The sequence below is a fragment of the Lagopus muta genome, chromosome 1 (assembly GCF_023343835.1).
Source record: "Lagopus muta isolate bLagMut1 chromosome 1, bLagMut1 primary, whole genome shotgun sequence".
Lineage (NCBI taxonomy): Eukaryota > Metazoa > Chordata > Aves > Galliformes > Phasianidae > Lagopus > Lagopus muta.
Window position 1 is genome coordinate 96591725 of NC_064433.1, and position 21048 is coordinate 96612772.

The 21048-nt window shown below is 36.4% G+C and overlaps 1 protein-coding gene across 17 annotated transcripts in view; it reads right to left on the bottom strand.

Annotated features, from left to right (window-relative positions):
• ROBO2 (roundabout guidance receptor 2) overlaps positions 1-21048 on the bottom strand; it is an 873290-nt gene that overhangs the window by 124788 nt on the left and 727454 nt on the right. For 12 of the 17 annotated variants that reach the window (XM_048933879.1, XM_048933877.1, XM_048933869.1 and 9 more), the window contains 3 exons: positions 19415-19553; positions 5059-5186; positions 1687-1698 (listed from right to left, as the gene is read on the bottom strand). In XM_048933879.1, coding sequence (XP_048789836.1) covers positions 1687-1698; positions 5059-5186; positions 19415-19553 — 279 coding nt within the window. The remainder of the gene's footprint in view (positions 1-1686; positions 1699-5058; positions 5187-19414; positions 19554-21048) is intronic. The other 5 variants (XM_048933870.1, XM_048933885.1, XM_048933876.1 and 2 more) reach the window with 1 other exon arrangement.

Genomic DNA, 21048 nt, shown 5'->3' on the forward strand with positions numbered 1-21048 from the left:
ATTCCTGTCAGATGACAATTTTTTAAGAGATCATTTGAACGTTCTGGTGATGAAATGATGGTGGAGAGAAAAGTTACTTTGTTTTGTTCTACGTGGCTTTACATTTTCAACAGCATAGATAGCTGCCTGCTTTGCCTACTTTTGAATGAAACAGAGACAGGAACAGTAGGATGAAAAGGAAAAAAAAAGTAAAAGCGTGCCCTATTATATGGAGAGCAGAGTCTTTTCTACAAGTGGAGAATTAGATATAAGTGAGCAAAGAAAGCAATTCTACTTATACACTGCAACCACTACACTTTCAGAACAGGAAGGAAAACTGTTCTTACAGGTTTACTCCACTTTGACTGTTACAACTCCTGGGAATTAATTTGTTGAGAACTAGCATAATCTCAAAGTAATACAGCAGGGACTCAGGTTTAAAGCTTGCTATCGACTTTCTAAATGGAGAACTGTGAATTACTCTCCTACATGGGGAATTCTCCAAGATAACCAATAAAGTGACTGCAGAGGTACATGCTTGGCTCTATTCACGATAGTTCAAGCAAGCTAATGAGCATGGGATCACCTTAGTTATGGACACAGATGCCTAATCTTCATCTTATCTTTAAATTATTCCAATATTTCTTCCTCCAACTTCATAACAGTGAAGACCTGAGACAAGGTCAAAATCAAACGCATTTCTAAAAAAAAATGCTGAGTACATAGACACTAAAGCTCTTAGCAATTTCTGTAAACACCAGTACAGACTTCTCACACTAATAAAACAAAAACAAAAAACACCAAACAGAGTAACTATATTATTATTCTAGAAGATACATATAAATGCAAACTGCAAAAATCAGAGGAGCAGTGCAATCAATTAAATTATTTAAAAAGTCCATACAGGTACAGAGTAAAGATCCGTGAATGAACATTAAATAAGTTCAGGATATTTGTGAACACCAAAAGTGAATTTCGGCTAATGGCAGCTGCAATTTTTCCATTATGCTCAGATTTCTATAAATTTTTAGAAGTAATTTCAAAAGCATAGGAAGGAATCCAATTTTCACAATAAGAATTCGAAATCCAGAGACTGTCTTCCTCCGGACTTGTTATTCAGAACAGTCACAACCTATACAGTGCATTCCAGAATGCACTCCAAGTTGATCCAAGGGTGAAAATCAGTGATGAACTTTCTTAACAAGCACGGAAATCTACTCCATTCCCTCTTCAATTTCAGAACTATTTTATTTCAACAGTCTTTGAAAGACACAAAAAAGAAAGGACATGCAAAGCCTGTGCTTTTACTGCTATGCAATAGAGGCACAATGAGCTGATCATTTAGGGCCTGATAGAAGCTCACCAAAGTCAATACAATCCATTCTGTTGATTTCAATGGCTTTTATACCAGGCCCTTAAATAGACTGTTAAAAATGTCTGAATGATTTTGGCTCAGTATCACCACACCCATTCAGTTTCACTGACTGGTTATTTCTTGGTGATTTGGCAAATGTGTTTATGTCTGACATAGCAGAAAATAGAAAGTTCAGAAATAGCAGTTCGTCAGTCAAGATCACTTGCCTGGTGCTTTAAAGTTAATACTATTCAACACTGGCTGGTAACATAAGCCAGTTAAATGCTGTTGCAAATGAAAGATGAAGCATTGCATGAAGCCATGCTAAAATGGATAGAAGGATGGTTACTTACCAACGGGGCGAGCTGTTGACATTACAATGGTGTAGTGAGAACATAAAAAAGAAATTAAAAAAGAAAAGAATATCTGTCAGAATGCATGACGTGTAATGTTACGTTAAACTATGGATACTACCATGATTGCTAACCCCTCAAATGACAGCCTAAGTAAAATATTCACTATCATTTTTGTTTAGTCACATGTTACTATTACCACATTTATTTGAGCATAGTATCTGAGCAAGCTGACTGGAACCATTCTCTGAGAAACATTTTTTGTTATCTTCACATGCCATCATCAAGTATCACTGTTAGTGCCTGATAAAAGAGAAATCACTTGCATTAGAAAAAACTTTTAGATCTTGACGAACACATCAATTTAAGCTACAGACTGACAAATACCATGCCACTAGATGCAATGCATTTACTTTCTGAGTCAAATATCAATTGAATTTTAAGCATGGTCAGTCACTACAGCTGTGGGGTCCACAAAAAGCCCAGGACAATTTTTCTCATTCAATAACAGGCATGAAGGCTTACAACACATTGCTTTTTCCTCACTGACAAGACTGATGAAAATATAACAAATAGGCCACAATGGCTATGGGGATTTCAACTCAGAATCTCCCAAATTACAGCTTAGGAAACTTCCACTTCCTAACAAAAAAAAAAAAAAAAAAAAAAAATTGCTGCTGAATGATTGACAGGTTAATATTGTTTCAGACTGATATCAAGACTGAAGGCTGTTACTGCAACCAATGATTTCTTGATGATAGCAACAGCTGTTTATTACAGTTGTGTTGGGAGAGAGGACTGCCTGTCCCTCTGCTAATAAAATGCAGACATCCCCTTTCCCAAGAACAAAAAAGCTGGACATAAATTTGACTGAGAGTTGCCATCTGGTTACATGAAACTTCCCTTATTTTAGCAGTAGAAATAGCTACATATTTCTGAGTAATATTATTTACATATTTATTTACCTATTTATTTTAAAAGAAGATAATCAGCTCTATATCCCTATGTGCAGACTAGGGCCAAAAGCAAAAATGTGCTGATCCCTATGTAGTGCAGCATGCAAATATGGTTTTTGTTCTCAGCATTTCTGTATCTCTATCCTTACTTTGTCATATTCACTTTAATTATTTCAAGCCTACTGCCCTTTCTCAAATTTATTTTGAGACATTCTGATTTTTGGTATTATGATATATTCCTGGTCTCACAGAAAGATAAGGAATGAGTGATGTGCATCTTTCCAAGACAGAGTCTGAACACTGAATCACTGAATTCAAATTCTGTTATCATTTACAATCATGTAACAGTTGTACAACAGTATAACAGTGAACTACCTGACTGCATCTTCGTTCATTGCTTTGAGAAGATGGAGCTGTGAGGGAGGTAGCTAAGGATTATGCTGTTGCTGCCAGGTTTGCAGTCAAAACTGCAGAAAAATCCACACACAAGGACCAAGGACCTTCAAAGTGAATTTTCAAGTGCTAAATGACTTTCTCCTTCACACAAAGGATGATTTTGTTAAAATCAATTTCAGACGAAATTAGTGAAAGTTTAAGAATTCAGAATTAAATCTTTTAACTAAAAGGAACACCATATGTGGTCCCTTTTAAGTCAACAGGAGTTTTATCCAGTACTTTGCTTCCAGGAAATACAGACTAATACCATTTCTTCACTGAATTTCTTAGCTTTTCTCATTTCCTGTTACCCTGAACATTTAATAAACTTGCATCATCATGGCTTCCTTTATGTTGGATAAACACTGTGTATTCGAATGTAAATCGCAAACCTAAGGGGAGAGCCCTACCCAAGATAACGAAAGCCTACTTTTACTGTAGGAAAATCAATTAAATTATATGTTTTGTTTGTTTGTTTGTTTCACCTTAATTTGATCAAGTTCACACTTCAGTGATTTCAAAGGATTTTTTGTGCTTGTTTCTAGTTATTGTTCATATTACAAGTCTATAATATATAAATATTAAAAGCCTGCTTCAGTGATGCATACATTAGATACAGATCTAGGCATGTTTAAAGGCTACTAAATTTGTTGCTAGATATATTGGATATCATGATTCTGCCTGTGACAAAGGAGCAGATTTAGAGCATTTCTTGGAGTTCAGTGTAGTGACTATTTTTCTCACATTACAAATGGAAAAACAATCTCTAAGACAAACATGTAACAGGTAAACCTACTTCTTCAGAAGAAAACGGGAAGATCTACATTACCACATATTACCTGGAGCAAACACTGAGGTAATATTTCAGCAAATGCATTATCACAATATTCTCTTTTCTTTGTTATATACTAACATCTCCCCCTCTGCAAAGCCATTTGGTGCTTTTTTGCCCTTTGAATTCAGCAAATTAAACTGAACTGTGTCCATGCATTAAATGGATGGAAATGGAAGCTGGCCTCTTGGGTCAGTTGACCCCTGTTCTAATAAAGCAATCCACTGAGACTTTGAACGTTTGATTTAACGTGTATGAAAAGAGAAGCACAGATAAAGCCAAAAATGTTTTTATTAACCTTTCACAGCTCTACTGAAAACTGTCAGCATGCACCACTAAACTGTGAAATAGTATCTGCATGATATCCATTGTACCAAATCGTAGCTTATCTTTTGGAATGAAGAAATAACTATTATATTCTATTTACTAATACAGAAATATTGTCCCACAAACTTTATTTCTCTCTATAATCTTTGGCATGTCCATATCTACCGTCACAAAATACATTTGGGCAGCTCATTGTTCTGCTGGTGTTAAAACCTTTTTACCATATCAAATAGCACCCCATAAACAATGAGTGGATACTAAGGACTGGGAGATATTTTAAGAGAGAATACATTAGTTTTTTTATCATGCATTACTTACAAAATTTAATTAAGATTTTCTTTTTCCTTTGACTGAGATTTATCTTACAAGTAAAGAATAACAGCAGGGAATTCAGTTATGGTAGAGCTAATAATTCCATTATATTATGTGCATTACGTTTGACATTTGTAAACACAGTGCACTCCTTATATTTATTAGGGAATAGAACCATAATAACAACAATTTAAACTGAACTTTACTTATGAAAGAGTGTCCGTGTAGTTTGTTACTGCTTGCTTATGAAAACGTATGCATCTATTCTTTAATAAAAAATATTAGAACAGATCATTAACTGCTGTGAGATCTTATCCTACTAAAATCAACTAGAATTTTGCCACAGATATCAATGGGAGCAGGATTTCAGATTTGTAGTAAATCAGTAGAGCACCAACAACTGCACAGGATGTGTGAAAACCAAACACAGCAGGTAAGGATTTGGCTCATTTTGCCAGAAAGCCATTGATTCATTCAGGACACAAGATCTCTCTCCACAGGAACACTCACCTCGCACAGTAAGGGTAGCAGATGCTTCCACTTTTCCAACTCGATTCTCAGCAATGCATGTGTAGGTGCCTTCATCTGTGCTCATAGCCTTCTTGATGCGCAAAGTGTAGTCATCTTTAATGTCATACCTGTGTTGCAAAAAAAAGAATGAAAATACAATACAAAACGTACAGAAACTCTTATCTGGGATATGCTAGGCTGATTCTATCTTGGATTCAACTTTTGAAGATAAATTATTACCTAACATTAGATAATTCCACCAAGCATTAATCTCTGTGACATTTTTATTGCACTCTGCATTAGTTAGAAACTTTACATAAAATTAGTATTTCTGTGCTCACTCAGTATAAGGGTTTTATTAATATCTTGCACTTCATCTTTGATCTAGAGTAATGTGATAAAATTAAGCTATCAGACATCAATTATCAATAAATGACAGCTCAGGTTTCTCACACCTTTGGCTTTGTGAGATACATATTTTATATTTAGCTGATTTGGAATTTTTCCTTTATAAGTAGTTCTTCACTATAGCAGCAACCCCTTAGGAAAACTATGCATGTTGGTAGGATCTGACACTATAATATTATAAACAATAAAAATATATTTAAGCTCTGGAAGGTGAACATTTATGGAAAAGGCATATTAAAGAAGATTTATCAATTTCACAGAAATACTACAGAGTGATTCATTAAGAGTGAACAATTACATTCTCTTTCTTAAAATAAATTTGGAAGATTTCAATTATGTCAATTTTTTTTGCTTCTACTGTTGTAATAACTGTAGAATTATGAGAATGTGTAAAATTTGAAAAAATAATGTACGGCAGCAGGCTGTGAGCATTCATTCACAAGGCATTCACAGTGGCTCAATCAAAAAAAATAGAAAAATGTTATCTGTTAAATAGTTACCAGCCCGCAAAAGTCTAGCTTAAAAACTATTTTAGGCTCTGATCCAACCTCATTAAGTCAACAGGATACTTTATCTTGTATGAAATTTATTTGTCTCCTGAATCAGGAAAACACCAGTTTTCAGCATAGACATTTTGCTCTTGAAATACCCTCTTGAAAATTACTTTCAACAACATTTCTTCTAGACACACACTAATGATATCTTAACTAAGATCGAGATTTAGCTTCATATTTTCATGCATCAAATAGTGAAAAAGGCACATGAGATTAAAGAAAGATCTAGACCTCAAGAGATGTCAGTAAATGTTTACTACATAACTTCAGAAAAACTAATTTACCTTCTCTTTGTCAAACAGTAAAGACCCTGCCTGCAAGCTTGTTCAGCAAACATACTGAAATGATAGAGAAGAGCAATCTTACATGTTTTAATGGGTAAGAATGTAATGCTATCATTTATTGGAATGTTGTGAAAATCTTTATGAGTATTTTTAAATGCTTCAGGAGCATCACGTGTACAAAACATGCATCATCTTATTCTTCTTTATTATAACTTTGAAGCAAGAGTATTGTATGCTAATAGACACAAAAGTATCTTCACTCAAAGAGCCCTATATGCTGAAATGTTTAAAGTTCTGCTATGCCTAAGGAGAGCCCATGACAACATCAATAAGATTAACTTTGTTTCACGAACAAAGAGAAGTCAAAGCATTTTCATATACTCATCACAATGCACTACAGTTTCATTCTATACTCAGTAAGTCCATTCTAGTCATTCGCCATGAATTCAAAAAGACCAAACTATGGCTAACTGTTCTGTCAGAAAAAAAACAAAACAAAACAAAAAAACAACAGATCACATCCCTTTCATTAGGAGTTCCACTTAACTGTACATGTTTCCTGTATGTCAGATTTAACTAATGAACAAGAGATATGTCAGTGGGAATACGTAGTCAGAAACCTCTAGGGACTATTTTTTTCTAGCACAGTACTACTGAATGACATAACCAACTTATGACAATAGAAAACTAAACGTATTTTCTGGATTAGTTCAGAGCTGTTCAGCTACTCATTCCAAAGCCATAAGCAGCTTAGGCACATTTCATCCTGACTGTACACAAATTATGGAGTTCTGTATTCTGTGCTGCTCTTGTCAGTGGCAAATAGAACCACTGTTTTCATAATTGAGAAAAGGCAAATGGTCTCCTCTAAAAATCTCAAGAATATGACATCATATCCCACAACAATGGAGTAGTTATTTATCCTTGGCCACCAGAGATCGCAGACAAAAGAATTTGCTTATTTTCTTGACACACAGCCATCTGTAGGGGACTGAAAATATGAAGTGGTACTCACCTCCTGTGAGATGACAAAACTAAGATCAGCTGTAATGAAAACATGAGTTGGATATAGGAATCGCGTTTATAAAGCTGGGCAACAATTAGACACTAATTTTGTTACAAAGGCTTTAAAAAAAAAAATAAAAAGAAAGAAAGAAAAGATAAATAACATCCCTGTGGTTCACTTAACCACTCGTACCACTGCTGAGATAAAACCAGACAGGCAACAGGGCTGTATCTGATTGGCTGGCTGCTTAAACTGGGATGCAAGCAGCCTGGGACAGGGCCTGACAGTCTGCCGTGGGCTGCAGCTGACTCGTTCTTCATTTCACCGATGCGCTGGTGCTGATATGCCAGCCAGCTGCCTTGGAGGCTTCAGCAGTCTTTATGCTTGCACCTGCCAATCATGCAAATTGTGCAAAGGCTGCTGGGGGAAAAAGCCAGCTGCATGGCATGCCAGGACGCAGAGAGGGAGCACAGCCATAATCTCCCACTTGGATTGTGAAATGCAGGAAGCAGTAAATGTGTCACTGTCATGGCCCAGTTATCAATTACTTCAAGGAGCGGACCTGCTCTCCTAGTCTGCTTCTCCAAAAAGACCATACTGAGTTTTTGGACCACCATGGCAGAACATGCCGTCTAGCAATTGGAATCATCCACAGATGGGCCCATGGGATAGCATAACCATCTGCTGTCCTGAAGTACTGATATGCTGCCCCTCAGTCATCTGTTCCTCTCACACTGTCCCTAGAAGTCACCACGGTTCAGTGAAGAGCTTTGACAGATGAAGCAGGCAGGAAGGAATAAGAAGAAAACTGGCTTCTAGCTTTAGTTGATCTATGCATAGTAGCTCAAAGAGGTTGTGTGAGAAAGGTGCCATGAAATAACAAAGTGAGAAGGCTGAACGTGGTTGTACCTTCTAAGTTTCTCAAGCAAAATCTAGAATAGTGTTTGATCTCCTCTCAATCCAGAGCTTCCTATGCCCTCAACAAGATGTTTCCATCTGAGTTTCTGGAGAAGTTCACTCCCATCTGGATCAGTTCCAAGCTGACACTTAGGAATTGGGCTCAGGGCCTCTTTGATTGTCAGTGCTGCTCAGACAGAGGTGGCCAGACTTCTGGATTGATGGTGGGGCAGCAGAAAACCAAAGTGTACCAGTTATGCTGGTGTGCTAAGAAGGCAGTGTCTTCAAAATATGTGCAATGTCAAGAAACACCTTCCCACATACTACCCTAATATTGCAGTCTCTTAGCCAAGTAATGCCAACATTCTGCACAAAATGTAGGGTGTCAGACATCTGCTACATATGTTTATGGACATCTAATTGATTTTAAATACTTCCCTTTGTTAAACATTTGGAGGTGCTTAACCTTTCAGTTTAGCTGAAACTTCAGCCATCAAATTGCTCTGAAAGAGGTCTTTGGAACAGCTAGTCCCAGTGTTAAAAAACCCAGCCACTTTTGGGTGTTGTGTTACATAACTTCTGCTATGAACAAGTAATAGCTCACATAGATCTGTCTTTAATTAACTAAAAGGAAGGGGGCCAGGGGATTGGAAAGGAAGAAAGAAACAGAGAAAACAACAAGCAGATGAGAAAACACTGCTGGTGAGGAAATTCTAATAGAAATTGGGTGATTTTGAGTGAAATCTGGCAGTCTCTGGCACATATGAATACATTCATTGTTGCTAGTTTTGATTAATGACAGTTGTACAATAGTGTGCTGACAGTCACTGCCATACAGTCACTTTTTTTTTTTTTATATGAAACACTGCTGAAAATGCAACCCAATCAGATTTGGCCCCTGAACAACATGTGCTATCATCACTGTACCGTGAATTGAGATTGATTGGTAACCAGCTGTGACAAAGTGGGAAAAAGAGCCTTGTCTTTTTCAAGAAAAGAAAAGAAAAAAAATAATTAAAAAAACCTGATTTGTGTCAAAACCATTACCATCTGCTCAACCAAATAACAAATAAAACAAAACACATTAACTGTTTTTAACTATCACAAATTAAAATACTGAGGTTGGATTCATGCACTGGCTTAAGGACCTAAGAATAATCTTGAATTACACTGGTTTTGTTGCAGTTTGCAGGGTTTCTTTTTTACATATTCAAAAGTGTATTTGTCCCTATTCAGCCACCAATCTTCCATGGCTATCTAATAAAAGAGAGTGAGAGAGAGATAGAGAATAAGAGAATTCAGTGAAGTTAAAGAGATTTAACAGTATGCTTTTTGCATTTGATATACATTCTACTGAGTGCTTCATAGAACCCTCAAATTTCCAGATTTTAACAATTGTGCAGGCAGTTATGCATGAAAATATGTGCTTCTTTGTCTTTTGCATGCACAGGTAGCACAGCTGTGTGTGCAGATGGAGTCATTACATTCCTAGATATCCAGCTAGTGATACACTTTCTTCAGCTGTGCATTTTAAAGTTAGGAGATTGTAGTACTATTTTCAATAAATTCAACAAATTCGAATAAAAAAAGAAGATATTCTTCCTGCTGAAGGGAGAATGCAAGAGTCACATCTTAATTGCTATGAACTGATGTCACTGGCCTCAAAAAATTACATCAATTTATATCAGGCACTTATTTTCTTTGTATTTAAGTTTTGTAGGGCTTCCTTTTTTTTCTTTTTTTTTTTCTTTCCCTTTTCTTTCTTTTTTCTTTCCTTTTTTTTTTTTTTTTAGAGATGGCACAAAAATTGCAATACATGCATACAAAACTTGAAGATTACTCACAATACTAAAGAGAGACACTACTGGTCCAAAACAGTGAACATGATGGAGTTAAGCAGGCTTAAACTTCCATCTCCACTTCTCCTTTATGGTTCTGGCACTTTGCTTTCCAGCATAGTGCCACAGCTTTTCACTGGCTCCAGATGGAGAAAGCCAGAGAGAAACTGTAGTGAAGATGAGAAGCATGAGACCGCTATCTGCTTCAGCCTTATGTGGTACAGAAACAGAAAGAAGAGCTGCCATTCCCATCAGGTAAGCATTTATCCCTACTGCCAGCTCCCTTAAATGAAACATTTGTTTTGCACTTCCAGCTCATGCGGCGATAAGCAGAAGAAAGATGATGCACAAACCAATGTGAGTGACACAGCAAAAGATAAGGCAGCCCTCTCATTTTTGTTCCCTACTAAAACCTGAATCGGAGACAGAGAGCATAAAAATGCATGTGTTTGTGTGTTACGGTCCTAAATTACTTTCTTGTATGACTATGATCTTGGCTGCTTTTTGCTCAGTGGCTCTTAGATGTAGCTGAAGGCTATGGTAGACTGACCGATTGAAGGGCTGTCCCCAAGTGCTGACATGGCAGCTGCCACTCACACACACGTTTGAGAGAGAGAATTTGCTGATTCCCATTCATTCCTTGGCTATGCTATTCATACCAAACAAAGGTATAAGACAACGTGACGTTACCTTGAATTTCTTATTGTGAGGTATATATCATAATGGTTTATAAAATGGTTTACTGGCTTCATGCCAACAAGCCAGCAAAGAGTTAAGTGATACAGGTTACTATCCTCTATTTTTAATTAAAATATATTGACAGCAGATTCTGCTTCAGTCCAAAATCTTTTATGGGTTTTAACCAGCAGATTCTTTATAATTTTTTCTGGTTGACACTCTCAATTGCAATAATATAAAACACAGAACCTCACTCCATTATCCCTTAAGCCAAGGCATTCAACAAAAGGGCCTAAATCTCATAAAAGATGAATGCAACAGCTACAGTCAATGTGCCAATATTGTGAAACTGTTCCCATGTCCAAGGAAATAATGTTCTCTGACTTCTCTGGAAGCATTATACTATGCAGCACTACTCTTGTGAATGAACACACATATGTCAATGCACTTAATTAGTATTTCTCAAAATCAGCAGCCATGAGCTCAGAAGAAACCCAAGAATGAAAAGTGGGACTCTTTTTTTTTTTATTTCCACTAAAATAATTTGAAAACACATATAAGTTCAGAACAGAACATGTTTGGGAAACTGTGTCTCTAAAATGACAGAGGCTTTCTTTCGTCTCTACAACTCTGTTTGCACAGAGAAGTACTCATAAAGAATTACCACATGATAATTATCCAAAATGGGCTTCTGATTTGATTTTAGTTCCAGACAGACCTCCATATTTGAAAAGCTTGAACCTCAGTAGAAGTATGAGCTAAGAGACCATGTAATGACTTGGCATGGAGACCTACCCTCCTGTCAGCAGAAGTAGTCCGTTACCTCACAGTTGAGACACATTTGTCTGGCACTTGGGGTGCTTTGTATTATTAATGCCTATATCATACATTCATGTATGATGAAAAACACCCTTGATACTTAGGGTTATCTGCTCAGCACATCACTGAAATTAATTTTAAGGAGGTTAGTTTTATGGAAAAACAGTGTTTTGTTTTTTCTTACCATAAGAACTGTGTTCCAGTCCTTTCAAGTATCTTTTTTAGCAACTGAAAAATAGTTCTCAAAGCTAAAATTTTAATCTTTCACTGTTTTCACAGATTATTATTATTTTTTTTTAACTGAGATGACAAAGTTTATATCTCATACAAGAATAGAGTATATCTAAAACAGAAGAAATCCCTCCAGGGCAACCATCCCAACCATCCCAGAAGCATTAATAAGTTGTAGTCACACCTCTTGAATTTTACTCCTGCTTAACTATCAGCTTCCCTTTCTTGAACATTTCCCAGAAAAACAGAACACTTTTTCATTCTATTATATTTAATAGTCAATAAACTGATAATACTAAGCCTAAATTGCTTGATTTCTTTATGCTTCTAAAGGAAACATGCTACCTCAATATTTTGAAGCTTATACATGCAATGTATAAACTCTGTGATTATGAAGCTTTTATTTGTTATAATCTGTTTTTACAACACCAACAAAAGATTCAAGCAGTGGAATAGGTAATTTGAGCAAAATTCTACATCAAGTTTTCTTGAGTCTCATTCCTGACAGAAGTACTTACTTATTTCTGTCTTTCATGATTGGAAAATTCTGAAAAACACACCTTTCTGCCAGTATTAAATTTTCCTTCAGGACTCTATTAGTGACTCCATTACTTTTCAAACATTCAACAGTTTTAGGATGTTACGTAAGAGAGGATAAAAACTAAACAATTCACTAATGGCAATCATATTTCAAGTGCACTGCCACTGATCACTTCATAGATTATCAGTGATTCACTCATCAAAGAGAAAACATGTAGAGTGCTAGCTGACATGATTCCTTTTTGGTTGCTGTATGTGGGGCTGTAAAACTATTTTTCCAACCTTGAACCTTATGTAAACAACTGGAGACTGTTATCATGCACCCTCAAACAGACTGCATGAAACAATAGCTCTTCTTCAGCTGTGGCAAGATCTGACACTTAACATGAAGCTAATTTAAATGTCAGTTCTGTTAACCACTTCTCTGCTGCTCAGTCTAGCACAAACACGTACCAAACACTCCTGCTCACAGCATTTAATACTTCATGCAAATAAAAGGCAGATAACTGCTGGGTTAGACTACAGACCTCTGGGATAACTGGGATGATAGATCTACAGGACATTATTCAATGCCATGCATGAAATCTCTCGATTTCAATTGTCAAAAAATACTCTAATTCACACTTTCACATGCCCATCTATTCTTCAGGAAACACAAGGAATATTTTTCCACTTACAGATTGAGAAGGCATCACTGGAAAGCAAAACATCCACCAGAAAACAGAGATATTGAACAAAAAGAACCAACAATGAGGTATGCCATTTTGATGCTACATACGAAAACCTGCCTCTCTTTTACCACGTCATCTCTCTATCTCTAAACAATCTATCTGGCTTTATAGGAGAATTTTCCTCAAATAATTCAACATAACAGCTAAACACACATCTACACTGTATGCTGTTGAAATCCACCCGTGCTCTGGTAGGCAACACAGCCTCTTCGCAAGTTGTGTTATAGCTTGCCCTGTTCCAGCCATGTGCTGCATTAAACCCAATGTAACAACAGCCTCTGCAAACTGTCTTTACTCCCTCCACATGTACATAAGAATACAAACAACATATTAAACCTTTTTCTTCCACTGGCTCCTTTTGACATGCTATTAAGAACATCCAATCTTCTCCCTTATGTTCCTCACAGAGGGAACTAATCTCCGTTTGAGGCCTGGCTTAGAAAACAAAAGATGGGCGTACAAATCATACTGTTTCTAACCAGAGGTGGTGAATAGTACATGTAATATAGCTAATATGAAAAACATCCTATTTTCCTGACCCTTTATTTAAAACTGCTAATTATTATTAACAGCAGCAGAAATTTGCTGATGTAACCGAAGATTATATCCATTATAGTACTAAAACACACTCTTTACTCTAATTAATTTTCAATACACATTAGACTGCATTTTGTTACAAACTGCACAGAGATTAACTCGACCAAAGCACACAGTACTGCAGTGTTATTAGCTCATATTTCATTGAAAGGTCATTCTATCCTTGGTTGTGTCTAGAGGAGGCTGTAGTTAAATACCTCACTATCCCATCCACAGAATATAAATAGAATTATGTAGCTCTGTGTTTACTCACAGAACTCACAGTTTTACCACTTCTTGAAAACTACTGTTTCTCTGGCTTACAGGGACTTATCCTGTGATCATGCAAAAATACAAATGCAGAACACTTCCTGCCATCAGACCTTTTTTGGATGACCTCTTAAAAATATAATATTTGAGAACTTACTGAGGTAAGATTCTCCGTAAAAAACATTTAAATTTGTTTCAAAGATTTGTACCTGGAAGACAGGTACACAAATTTTGTGATCTTCTCTTCTTAGTTTTGATCCCACAAGAAGCCATGGAGAAAAACACAGAAATTGCAGTACTTATTGAAAATACACACCTGTATTGTGTGACAGACAGAATTTCTGTTCAGCCTATATTTATGCAATTATTTTTTAGGCACAAGGGCCAGATTTAAAAACATAGCAGGATTAATATCTATGAAGATTTTATTTGGAGCTAACATATCTACAAATAAATTAACTATAAACTCTCAACTGTAGTTAAGGTTAAACCTTATGGCTTGACATTTACAGCAATTAAAAAAAATGTTTACAGTTCTCAGCAAACAATGACAATACTTTAACGCACTTAAATGTACATAAATTTTAAAAACCAGAAAATAATTCATTTTCCCTAATACTTTTTAATGAATATTTTTAATTTCTAGTGACTACGTTTTTCATTGGTGGGTATCACTGCTCTGTCTCATCTAAGAGCCTGCAATCTCTTAGCACAATATACTCTTGATAAACTACACACTGTTTTCCTTCTGAAGCATCACTCTTGATTTTTCTGCCTACGCTCTTCCATTGTGTGGACAGTACATAAAACAAATACATCTTCCTGCTGGTGTAGATGCCACTCTTCATTTCTAGTATAATATTCATCTAATCAGACAATGCCTGTAAATGCAACTTACAAGAGCAGGTTGTAATTTCATTAGAGATGTATTTACTGAGCTAAGCCAGCTGTTCTTTGCTGGAATGCAAAAAAAGGCCCAAGTGATTGCTACTCAGTCATTTTTAAGGCAACTGAAAAATACATTTGCTGAGTTAACTTCACTTTCCCAAAGAGCTGGCACTGTTAGCTTCTTCTGTGTAAAAGGTTTAAACAGTTATTATAGTGTGTCATAAATTTTAACTTGTAATTGAAAATCTCTTCACTTCCTGAGGAAAAAAAAAAGAAAATATACGTATTACTTGCTATGTAATTACAGACTATGCAGCTGCTCTCTTTGACTCTGCTAGAAAATTTGAAGACATGAAACACTGTACAAACCTTATTCAAATTTTATTAAAGTGCTAGTCATAGATATGCCACTCTCATATTGGAGACTCTCAAGTAATATCACTTTTTTCTTGTTACTAGGAATGAAAAGCAGATGAATCAAGAGTTGATTCAAGCCATATTGAATTCCTGACAACACAGGAGACCATCAGACTCTTAGCAAGAAAGTATAATCTCTATTTCTGCCAAGCAGACATCAAAGGAAAGTTACCTGAACCTGTGGTTAGAAAAAGACTTCAATGTGTAAGTAAAAATGATTTTCATTTAATTTTCAGTATTTCCTGATCATTCTGCATAGCTGCAACTGGCTGAGTTGCTTTAGTACAGCTTTAGAACAATTTTTGTGCCATTTCCTTGAGGTGCTTATAAAGAAAAGAAACACTATTCATGAAGTTGTGAATCTAGTATTTCAGCCAAAGGCATAAAGACTACTGACCCCACAATATCCTGTTCACCTCCAGTAGTTTGACACGAGTCATACTTGATTAACTATTCCGTTCGCCTTTGTATACTGTGGAAGGTATGGTGTGATGTTGATTCTTTAGAGCAGGCAAGTAAAATAAAATATACACCACACGCCTCTATCCGGGTTTCACAATCCATTTCAGTTTCTTCTCGCTGATTTAAAATGGACAGCTTCTGGAAAAAAAGCTTTATACGACCTACATTTCACATTGCCCTTTATTTCTGCCTATGGGTGCAGCATCAGTATTTTTAGCAAGCTACTAATATGCTGGGATTGGTTTAGGGTCTAAAAAGAATTTTCAGGTCTGAATAATTTAATTAATTATTACAAAAATATACATAGCTTGCTCTGAAAGTAATGCCTCCTAATTATTTCCACAGAACCTACCACAGATACAAAGAGCACAGTAACAATGATAGAGCAAATTCGCAGTTACATAACACTGTCTTTCTACATAGTCACCACCATAAGCTGTGCATTGTCACCAATAATGAACAAAAGCCTGCAAGGCACACCTGTAAAAATCTGCATGGGTCACTGAAATGTGGCTCTTGCTTCTACTGAAACACAGTCACTGCCTCACAGTGCTCACATTCACTGTTTGGTCTCCATAAAAGCTCATCAACTGTTAATAAATGTAAATGGGCTCTTTACACACACTTCCATGCTGGACACCATTCCATCAGACTGTCCCTCTGTTGCCATCTGTCACATGGCAGCAAAACATAATGGAATATTGGTGGGAAGGTTCAACTCTACTGCGACATATCATCACATTCATCTTTGAGGTCATGGGCCAACACAATAAAACAGAAGACAAAAAAATCCTAAGAAAACAGCTATGCATAATTCACACCACCACTTCCACTCGGTACTTCCTAATGCTTTCTTAATTCCTGTCAAAGATACAGAAAAGCTACATAAAAAGCTCCATGATGTGTACAGAGATCTTTGAAATCTCAGGTCATGTCTAGAGGATTTAGGAAAAGAAGCTTCCTCTGAGTGATAGAGAGACATATTTTTTGCAGACACTTTAAAAATATTGACTAGATGAACAAATTTTAGGTCTTAAATTCAAAAATATAGGCTGATAGTTGTTTTAGATCATTAATTCAAAATAGTGAAAATTTGGAATACAGATCTGCACACTCAGAATAAACTTGTGTCCCATCTGTTCTTAGTTTCAAAGCACAATTGTTCATAAATTTCTGGGTAATTACGAGGACAATTAAACAAAATACCTAAATTAAGATTTTTTAAATTTTCATATTTTCAAACACATTTACTTCTTTAGAAGTTGTTCCCTCCCCCAGTCCAACTGTGAGTGGAGATGTTTACAGTTCACCAGGGACTTATATAATTAAAACTGTAATAGCCTGAAATTATTTCCCAATTATTACTCAACACACCAATTGGTGGAGCAATACTGTTTATATTTGCCACCAGAAATTACTGCTATTGCTTTTCTCTTTGCTTTCACATATTTCAGTAAAAAATTGAAAGAACTTGAAGGAACTAATATAGAAAAGCAGAGAAGGGTTTCTGGAATACTATGGATACAGCATCACTGATTCTGGCATTCATCATCAGTGGAATACAGAAACTAAACGCATAGAAATGCAGAATATTCAGTTTATCCCACTTTGCTATTACTGACCGATGTATTTTTGAAAATTGAATTAATAATAGAAAATTATAATAATTTGCAGTACTTACTGAAGCAGGTATCTACTATAATTATCTTGTAACCTAGGGATGTGGCCAAAAGGAAATTATTGGAATAATAATTAAAAAACAACAACAACAAAAAAGCCCCACAGCCAAAACCAGAAGGGCAAATGTGCAGAGAACATCACTAGCTGTAGAAAGAGGAAATTGTCTTTGAAATCTCTAAGACAAATAGCAGCACAGATCTGCTCAGAAAAAGGGTTTATTTATTTATGAAATTATAACAAAGGGAATTCCTTAAAATTTCATAATTCACCATTTATATTAAAATGCTTAAAATACAGGACTTCAAAAAATGAAAGTGACATTCTTTTCTAATCTAAAAAAAAAAAAAAAGAAAGAAAATTTTATATTTCATCACAGAGAAAAAAATTAAGAAATTTCTGCCCGAATTTTCATTTTCTCGCCTCATTCTTTCAACTCACCCTTTGGAAAATTTGTTTGCATTAAAAAAAGAGAAAAATTCATTTCAGATAGTTTATCTTCTGTGATTAAACAACGTGCATCATGGTTTGGAAATTTCCACCCTTTGGACATTGAAGATTCTGCTTATGTATATTGTTTTTGAAAACATACAATCCTGATAATTGGTGTTTGTTTTTAAGGCATTAATACTGGACCACTAGATGATCAAAATCCATATGGTGGTAACCTTCTACATAGGCAATAGCACTGGCAGTCCTCTATCACCCAAGGTGGCCTCCAGCATGAGATGCTGTAACTTTGCACATTACTCACCCATCCCCATGATGGTCTAAAGAAGACATAGCTGAAGACATAGCTCTGTTTTCTACTTGAAGATGCCCAAAGACAATTAATTAATCATTTAACAGCAGTGAAAAGAAAAAAAAAAAAAGAAAAAGAAAACCACTGCAGAAATGAACAGTTTCTGAGAGTGAAGTTGAATATCATCAGAAGGTATCTGATATTAAAACACTATGATAACTGTTCCCATTTCCTGTACATTTTTTATCTTAGAAAGAAAGACATCACAACTGGACAGAAGAAATTACCTCAAAACACACAGTAACTTGTTTTTAACAGTAAAATATATAAAAAAGGTACATAAAACCATTTTAAAAACCTAATCCAGCATGCAGCCTAATCAAAGGCACTGCAACTGAACCACCTGTTCTGCTTACAAGACCTAGAAGTAGGTATGATTTAAAACAACTTAAGCAGTAAGACTAAATCACAGCAGCACAATACATTCACTAGTATTTAATTAAATAATTCCATGTTCACATCAAACATAGAGCTGAGGAAGTGGAAGCAAAAACAGCTACAGACCAATTTGAGTTTCGTTATTTTATTCAAGATTTAGATACTGAAAAACAAGTGATGTTAACCCCAGATGTAATGATGACCATTTACTGTATGACTCCTAGGAATTACCACACTTTACCTAGTTAGGGTGAAGATGTAAGGCATGCTGTAATGATGAAAGAAGCCAAAACTTCCAATTTGTTTTAGTTAGTCCCCGTCACAGCAGTGTGCTCTCAGAACATTTGATATACACTGACAGGGTTAAACCAGTCAAACACCAACACAGTTGCTCTTTTTTTAAGACCATGATTGGAGAAGCAGAAATAATACTGGTGACCAAAAGAATTAACCTAGTGTTTTCCACTTCTGATAAAAATATCAGAAGTTCTTTTGACTTCTCCAGTGGAAGAGTTTTCTGAGACATAGTGAACATTAGCAGAAGAACCAGCAAAGCTCTGCCACAAATGCATCCCATAAGTGTCACAGAGAAGGTCTGTACCTTTCCCTTTTCTGAAGGCTACTTTTACTAGTGCAGCCCTTAAGACATCTTCAGTTTTTTCCTGAAGATGCAGTGAATAGCCATCTGTTCACAACAGCTATGCATCAGTTTTCTTTCTTGCACTGGAATCCATGACCTGGACAATGCAGCTCAGAGTGGGTTTCCCTGCTCAGCTGGCTCTAGAACACAGTTTGTAGTGCCAAAGACCAGAAACATGGGAAATATGCAGTCAAGAGTAGTTTGAAAGCTGCTCAACAGTGGAAGTTTGAATGCGAGGGGAACACAAATGTTGCTCTCACCTTCCTCTTGGCAGGTCTGCATCGTCCTTCTTCCAGCGGACGGTGGGCTGCGGGTCCCCCTGCACCTGGCACCGGAAATCCACGGCCTCCTCCTCCAGCACCACCTGGTTGATTGGTCGCCTGAGAAACGTGGGCCGCTCTTAAAAAGAGACATTAAAAATTAAATTCCTCAGTGAGTCAGAGGGCTGAAATGAAAAAAATCTTTTGACTTTTCAGCAAATTTTTGTTTACCGATCCGCAGAAGATAGAAAAGAGGGCTGAGTTCCACAAATTCAGACAAGTGGAACTGATGATGTGCACCGGCAGCCAAAACAGTGATGGCTGGGATGGAGATGCTGAGGTTGTCATGTCTGGCCTTCACATAAATGCTGAGTGCCACTAGCACGAAGCGCGTGCCAGCACCGGCTGTCTGCCTGTCACAGCAACTGGGGACGTCTTCCAGATCATGCCCTTCCATGTGAACTCTTTAGCTCTGCACTGCTGCATGGTCTAAGTGTGATTTAAAACCTACTGTCTGCTCCAGAAATATATGAGCTGCCCAGAGAGATATCCTGCCTTTGGCAATGATCAATAGCTTGATGCTTTGGAGGAAAATGCAAACTGTGTGTTAGGTGTCCCAACCGATTGAGAGCTGTTATGTGGAGGTCAAATCTTCACTGATTTCCATCACTAACTTCATCATGGAAAAATAAATTAAGGCCTCAATAATAAGTTCTGTTTACCCTTGTTATGTTAGTCTGCAAAGCTACAAATATTATTAATCATCATAATGTTGCACAGGCCTGTTTGAAATCCAGATGCAGAGCCACAATCTGATGTCAGTTAGAGTGGTACAAACTCAAAGTACCGGTAATTTCATTTGAAAGGATGTCACTGGGGTTAGTTTCCAAGTTGCCTTTGGATTGCATAAATTTTGTTCTGTCCTCTCCTAGCCATACCACACTTTTATTGTCATAAATTATTTATGCCACAGACAAACCATTATAAGACTGGGTTTACATGAAGCAATATTTCCACTCAAGACAGGGATTTATTATAAAGACATCTAAAACCAGTTACACACTACTTTTCACATTTCATTCTCAGTAAGTTGAGTGGTATGATGTCACTTAGAAAATTATTCAAAATTTACACAGATGTAAGCAATACCAGACTCTGACTTAGGCAGATTGTTTTCCTAACCACAGAGCTGAATTTATGGGCTTGCTATAGATGTTTAACATATGCAAATTGAAAAACAAACAAATAAACAAACAAAAACATTAAAAGAACATTAATAAAGTTGCAAAATTTAACATGCAGCACCTAAAAGCCAGAAGTGTCAAAATTAAGGCTGTTTGTATGCCTTTTCTTCATTCCCTTTCTGCTTTATCGGAACGGTTGCAATTACATGATCACATGCAACTCTTCCCCTAAACATGTCTGTATGGTTGGTTTTCATCTAATGAGCAGGTGTTTAATATTGTGCTTTTGTTGTACTGTTTAGTGGGTGGCCTCCTGTTGTACAACTCAAACCTCTCTTCAAAGAAAGAATTATTACTTTCCTCCTGATCTCCATTACACCTATCTCAATGCTTCATAAACAATTCATTTACTTTCACAGCCCCTCTCGGAGGGGTGTGATAGAGATCTAA